The 7,171-nt window shown below is 41.2% G+C and overlaps 1 protein-coding gene across 1 annotated transcript; it reads right to left on the minus strand.

The window, feature by feature from the left end:
- Positions 1–651: 651 nt before the first annotated feature.
- LOC105225185 (protein mab-21-like) lies at positions 652–6,750 on the minus strand. Its single transcript, XM_011203536.4, has 3 exons — positions 5,616–6,750; positions 2,209–2,759; positions 652–1,002 (listed from the first exon to the last, which is right to left on the minus strand). The coding sequence occupies exons 1-3, from the start codon at positions 5,816–5,818 to the stop codon at positions 653–655; spliced, it is 1,104 nt and encodes a 367-aa protein (XP_011201838.1). The 5' UTR covers positions 5,819–6,750; the 3' UTR covers position 652.
- Between the last annotated feature and the right edge of the window lie 421 nt (positions 6,751–7,171).

The following is a 7,171-nucleotide window of genomic DNA, read 5'->3' on the forward strand; positions in this document are numbered from 1 at the left end:
TCCTATCGCTGCGAATCTAACCTTGTGTCGGCTGCTGGGGGCTCATTGCCGGAAGGCCTGCCAAATCGCCATGAATACAATTTGAAAATGAAGTAGTTTTCTGTTGCAGATTTTATCAAATGCGATTTTTTAGCACTTCACATGGAAGATGTGGCATGCAGCATGCACACGGAACAATACATGCATGCAACATATGCTTGGGATGCACAGTAAGCATATCTATGTATGTATGTATGTATGTGTATAGATATATGCAAGTATTTGTGAAGACTTATAGACATGCCGCCACATCCTCAGCACCCTCGTCGCTGGAGCGGCACTCACACAGCAGCCAATTGACACCAGTGCTGTCAGTGTTATCAGCGCATTGCAATCGTGAAAATATACTCATTCACATACATACATACATGCACACATATGTATATATAACTACAAAGTTGCATCTGGACATGAATGCTAGGATGGCTCAGCGCCCGGCAGCAAAATTTCCATGCACTTCCTCGCCTTTGCCTTCACCTTCACCTTCACCTTCGCGCGTTTTAAGTGCTATTCTTACTGCTAATGTGTTGTAGTTGTTGTTGCTCTATCTATAACATTTTATTTATTCATTATCTGTTTTTTTATATAAATAAATACACTCGTCGCGTTGGCTTTAGAGCTTCTCGAAAGCGTTCGCATTGGTCAGCATTTCGCGCGTCAAACACCAAACCTGCTTGGCCGCCTGCTCCAACGAGCTGGGCGATTTGCCTTTGAACATGTCGAGTGTCGGTAGGAAATAGTGTGGACATCGGCGATATTGTAGACACGAGATCAGCTGCAGAAAGATACCGTTGATGCGATCGGCGATGCACGGCTCGTCCCATTCGAAGTCACGCGGATGTTTCTCACATTCGTAGAGCAGTAGATTCTTCAGATGGTAAGCGGTGATCGGATTGCCGGGCAGATCGAGGTGACGATCACGCAATGTCTTGAGTATGCTCAAACAGCGACGACGGCAGCCACCTGTGTTAGTGGAGGGAAAATTTTTGGTAAAAGAGAGAGAGAGATACATAAATATTATAATTTTCAGTGAAGTTGAAGTAAGCCCTTACTGTTTTTGTATGTATTATAAAGTAGTTAAGGACAGTACTAAATTTGTATGAAAGTTAAGGGAGACTTTTTCGATATTAAAGATTTCTTTACCACTACAGTCGAGTCTATATCACTGAAATAGACCCGGATTTTTATCCGGCCAAGAACTATCAACCCAGCAGCATGTCAAAAATTATTTCGTAAATATTTTATGTCGCTACAACAAAATTTGCATTAAAATACGTGAAATTTTTGTCAATCCGGGTCAAATTTGATCAGACCAGACAGCATCCCGAAAATGATTTCATGCTTATTTTATGTCGCTACAACAACATTTGCATTAAACTAAGTAAAATTTTTGTCAGTCCGGGTCAAATTTGATCAGACCGGATATAGGTAAAAAACATGAATAAATTGCAATATAAACTCGAATTTAAGGCTTTACTATTTTAATAATTTTTAAGTGTTTTTCAGAATTTAAACACAGAGCAAACAGATCTCAACAGGGTTGTATCTCCATAATTAAAAAAAGAACATTATAGCTTAAAGCGAGTTAATCGATATTTTTACTATTAACTACTGATTGTTTGTCAGTATTATTCAATTCTAAACACTAAAATTGCCAACAAATTCGAGTTAGCGGCTAAAAGTCAAATAACGGTATTACTCGAAAATTCAGAAAAAAGTTATTTAAATTACTAAAAATCCTAGTTACTCAAAATCAATAAATTATAGCAGCAAGATCTCAAATAAAGACATTAGAGATCAAAAATAATTATTTTAGACTAACGAAGACACTATAGAAAAGAAAGAGAAATATCGAACTAATTGAATGAAAAACTATGTGAGATCTCGTAGACGCGGTTAAGTGGGTCTGAAGTTTCTTAAATTGGGCAAAATATGGAATTAGTAAGGTTAAGCACCATATACCGGATGGAATTAGTAAAGTTAAGAACCATATATCACTTTCTTTTAAATTTGGGAGAATAAGTTCCGTGGGACTTCAGAAACCAAGCCATACATCGGATTCAGACGAATTTCGTTTATATTTTCATAAGAATATTTATTTTTACACCACAAAATTCAACTATTTTTAGAGTTAAATCGCATCTCCTTTAAATATACCCAAAAACTTACCCTGTAGCAGACGATTTTCCGCTTCGAAGAAGCTCAGCACCCACGCATCGCCCTCCATCGCGGCATTATTGTTCTTATTCTGCATGACAATTGATTCTTTCGATAGCAAATCGAAGCCTTCCGTCTTCACTTCGGCCACGATATTCGGATGTGGCCAGGGTATATGTGGCAGCGGCCAATGAGCCGCCGAACGCGGCCATATGCCGGAACATTTGAAAGCCGGCGTTATTTGCACGACAAAACGTTCGCGAATGCGCAGCTTAACTTCGGTTGTATCGCCGATCACTTTCACCATATCACGATAAATGCTCTTGTCACACGCCTGCGCGACCAGCGTCTGAAAACGCGAGCGTATCTTACGCGAAGACAAATAACCCGACGCCGTGATGAATTCCACCCACAGCGACATGGAACGCTTGCGACCATCGCTCAGCTTGAGCACCGCGCAGCCGGGTAGTGTGCCATCGTCGACGAAGTTGAAAACACCCATTTGATTGAGATACAAGACAATTTCGAACTCATTCGGCGAAATCACTTGGACGCCCTCAAATCTGTGGAAAGAGAAGAGGAGAGAGTTGAAGTGCTTACTTAGTATGAATGAAACTTGCATTGTCTATTTGTTTATATATGTATATTGTACATATATACATGTATAAATGTTTGTTCGGTATATAGATCAGTACTAAAGTCCAAAGCGCCACTAGTGGCAATCGACGAAGACAAACCGCAGCAATTAGCACGTAACTCCAGTGGGCTCGTGTTAACGTCTCACTTGATGGACAAATTGCACAACTTCAAGTTCTTTGACAAATCGACGAGCAGCAACAGCTCTAGGGCTAACAAGTAGACAGACATCCAGATGGACTGATGGACTAATGGATCTGTGGGCGCCTAATGACTTGTATGTCTTCCATTACAAGCAGCAAAGTTACGCCTTCGAGCGCCGTAAATGAACATTCAATTGCTTTAAATGGCAACAGATCGATTGAAATGCATATGTGACTATATAAATATATATAAACATACGTATATATGTAATATGTGCGATCTCAAAACCGCATTGTCCCATTTAATGCAAGGTAAATGTGAAAACTTGGATTAAGTAATTGAGAGATTTTTTAACTGAAATAAGTAAAATTTTATTATTTTTCACTTTGTCCAAATAAAAAATCGATTACAGCTGGAATTACGGCTATAGTGCGCTAAATGTTGTCATGAGCCACCGCTGCTTTTTGATTGGTGTTAGGTTCAACATACCCTCGGAGAAAATAATCTATGAGCGTTAAATTATATAATCTTGGCGGCCATTTAATAGGACCATTTCTTGAAATTAACAAGTCTACAAACTTTGTCCAATCTACAAAAAGGGAGCTCCCACAATCTGCGTCAACTACCGTGGAATAAGCCTCCTCAACATCGCTTACAAGGGTCTATCGATAGTGCTAGTAGGTAGGCAGGAGTGGTGGAGTACCGCAAGGCTCGGTACTAGGCCCAGCTGCTAAACACGTCGTTGACCTCCGGAGCAAATGCAATGAGTGCATAAACGGTCTGCGCCAATGGTTCTCGTCAATGAGTTTAGAACTGGCTGACCAAAAAACTGAAGTCTTGGTCATAAGCACAAGAAAAGTGGAAGAAAGTATATCTCTCACCAAAGGGGAGTGCGAGATTCATTCACAGCCACACTTCAAATATCAGAGAGTAATAGTAGACTCAAGGCTCAAATTTAGGGATCACATAGAATACACTACAGGCAAAGCGAATAAATTCCTAAATTCGTCATCAAATATGATGACAAATAAAGGCTGCGGGCGTTCCAGCCGGCGTTTTTTACTTGCAAAGGCAATGACAGCAGTCATGTTGTATGCGACTCCAATATGGATCCAGCCGCTAGGCATCAAAACATATCCCAGACAAATAAACAGATGCTGCTGAAGTAATAGCCAGTATGATGCCCTTTGACATCCAGGGTGACGAATACGAGCGAGTATACAAATTATCAGAGCCATCTATAGGAGCCAAAAGAGAAGAGAGAGTGAAAAGCTTAACGATATGGCCGCAGCGGTGGCAAACCTCATGCTAAACCTACAGGCTGATACACGGACATCCATTTCTGGATCGATAGACGACATGGGAACCTGGATTTCCACCTAACCCATATATTAAGTGGACGTGGGTGCTTCAGCTACCTGTACAGATTCCAGCAGGACATCAGTCCGAATTGGCTGTCGTGTTCAGAGTGCTTTGAAGACTCTGAGCATGTATTCTTTTATTGCCCGTGCTTTGTAAGTGAAAGGAAACTACTTAAAGCCACACTCTGTGGTAGTTTTACGGTGGAAAATTTGACGACACTTATGTGTGAGTCCATTGAGAACTGGAAAGCTGTCAGCGAAGCGGAGCCTTAATCATAACAAAACTTGGACATATAGAGCAGAATAGGCGTTCGTCAGTCCGTGCCATAGAGGAGACTTAAGTAAGTAATACTTAAGTAATAATGAATCAGGTTGTTCCGTCGGAGAGTCTGGAGTTGGGAGTAGGTTAGGTTTAGCGGAGTAAAATTCCACCGTTCGGCTTTTAATGCTTTTCTCTACTCAAAAAAAAAAACCAGGAACCAAATCTTGGTAAAGACCCATGAAAAGAGAAACGACACACAGCACCTCTTCGTTGTTGCTTTGTACAGCACGAAAAGGAACAGCCTTTACGCCACTATGTCTCAATTTGGTATTCCCGCAAAAAGTTGAGCAATACCAAAATTCCCGTCCTGCTATGTGGTGCAGAGGTATGGACACTGACAACATCTGATGAGTCGACGTTACGAATTTTCGAGAGGAAGGTTCTGCCGAAGACTAATGATCTCTTGCGCATCGGGGAATATCGCATTCGTTGGAACGATAAGCTGTACGAGATATACAACGACTTTGACATTGTTCAGCGAATAAAAAGACAGCGGCTACACTGGCTAGTTTATGTTGTCCGAACGGATGAAAACACTCCAACTCTGAGAGTATTTGATGCATTATCCGCCGAGGAAAGTAGAGGATGAGGAAGACTTCCACTCCGTTGGAGGAACCAGGTGGAGAAGGACCTGGCTTAGCTTGGAATCTCCAATTGGCGCCACCTTGTGAAAGGTACACGGCTGGTGCGCTGTTGTAAGCTCGTCCATAACCGCGTAAGCGGTGTCTACTGTACTAAAGAAGAATAATAACTACAATTATGAATGGAATAATGCTATACTCGTACGATAGACCTAGCAATATTCTAGTGAAATCTAATATTGAAATTTTTGCTAGTTTTAGTTATGGAAGACAAGATATAAACTATGTATGGCATTGAAATATTCAATTCGACTTAATCAAGCTAACTAATTGACTTCTTTAAAGAAAAATTTCTAAAATATAACTGATGTTTACCTGCCATTGCACTCCACCAAACTGGAGATGAAACGCGGCTCCTGCAATTCCACCTCCTTCAGAATATCCTGTACGATTTTGCAGATCTCTCTTATGGCTGTGGCCGTTTTGAACATACGCGCTTGGACGCGCTCCGCACAGTAGCGATTCATCTGGTAAATCATGCGCGTTTGCGCTGCCAACATATCCGGCGGTACCAACATGGCGACGACGGATGTTGCAATTAACGATACGCTGTTAAATAATGGCAACAACAACAACAAACATGCAATTCAATGGCGTCTGAGTGTCTGCGGTGAAAACGACCAAAGGCACAGACAGACAACAATGGGCTGCGTGGCGGCGCAACACAAACAGCAAACAAAAAAAGACAATCGAATAAAAAAAAACAACAACAACAATGACACAATCAAACTCAAATAGACAGGATGAATATTTCAGCAGGCGAGTTTCAGTTAATTAGCGGTGTGGCGGCGTTGTGCGGGGCTTGCCTTTGTCCCAGAGCACCCTAATGCCAGCAGGTTGACGAATCGGCGGATGTATGGCAGCAATAGCGATAATGCTTTAGCTACTGTTGCAATGTAAGTGTTTTTTTTTATTGTTGGATTTCGTTTTTAATTTTTTTTGTTTTTTGGTTTTTTTTATTATTTCTATTTGCTTTTTCGGCGGCGTGCTTTGTGTTGACGCGTCACAGTGCTGTGGCCGCAAAAGCGTTTGTGTCTTGTGGTCACAGCAGTTGCTTGGCACGTTGAGTTTTTTTGTATTTTTTTGAACTTTTTTTCTGCACTCTTTACTATTTGACACAATGCGCCGAAAACAATAGCGTTTTTTTCACTTAAGCTGAAGAAAAAAAAATCGCAATCGAAATCGCGTTCGCCCTTTGCAAAATGCTTTGTGTGCCAGTTACTTTTGCCCGGCACTTTGCGATTTCAATATATCTATCTACACAGAGTGGCCGTCGTTAGCGTTGACAATGCAGCGGAATGTGCAACGAACAAAGCGTGCCGCGAATTCACGCTATGTACGCCAACGATATACTGCCGCCGCCATGCCAAAAGCCAATATTTTTAGGCGTGTTGTAAATCTCACGAATATTTACTGACTCGCCAGATAAAACTGAGTGCCCACTATGGGACACACAGGCGCTCGCATATATTTACTTGCATATACGAGTGTGTGTGTGTGTGTGTATTTAAGCTTAAGCTTGCTCATTTTATATACTGTCCCACACAGCTAGCGCTGTTATATGCACTTCTGCCGCCAACCGGCGTGCTTGTGGTAGTAAATCAGTGTTGGTTGCACATTAATACAAATTTACAAGTGTAAGGATGTGCATGCGCTGCGCTTGTGTTGGTTGCAACGGCTGCAGTGGCGTAGAATATATATAAAAACAAGGAAAAATAGATACATCGTAGTTAATACCCTACACAATTGCATTTCTTATGGCATAAAAACTGACTTATCTTGATTTTGAAAGCACAGTTTGTATGACAGCTATATGCTATAGTAGTCCGATCTGAATAATATTAACGGTGATATTAGAGTTTTCTTAGATA

Source organism: Bactrocera dorsalis, chromosome 4 (assembly GCF_023373825.1).
Source record: "Bactrocera dorsalis isolate Fly_Bdor chromosome 4, ASM2337382v1, whole genome shotgun sequence".
Classification (NCBI taxonomy): Eukaryota; Metazoa; Arthropoda; class Insecta; order Diptera; family Tephritidae; genus Bactrocera; species Bactrocera dorsalis.

Excerpts from the sequence above, each read along its gene's own strand:
- LOC105225185 (XM_011203536.4), bottom strand. The coding sequence starts at position 5,818 with ATGTTGGTACCGCCGGATATGTTGGCAGCGCAAACGCGCATGATTTAC. Across the intron at positions 2,760-5,615 it reads TTGGTGGAGTGCAATGGCAG|ATTTGAGGGCGTCCAAGTGA; the intron begins GTAAACATCAGT and ends CTCTTTCCACAG. Across the intron at positions 1,003-2,208 it reads GGAAAATCGTCTGCTACAGG|GTGGCTGCCGTCGTCGCTGT; the intron begins GTAAGTTTTTGG and ends CCACTAACACAG.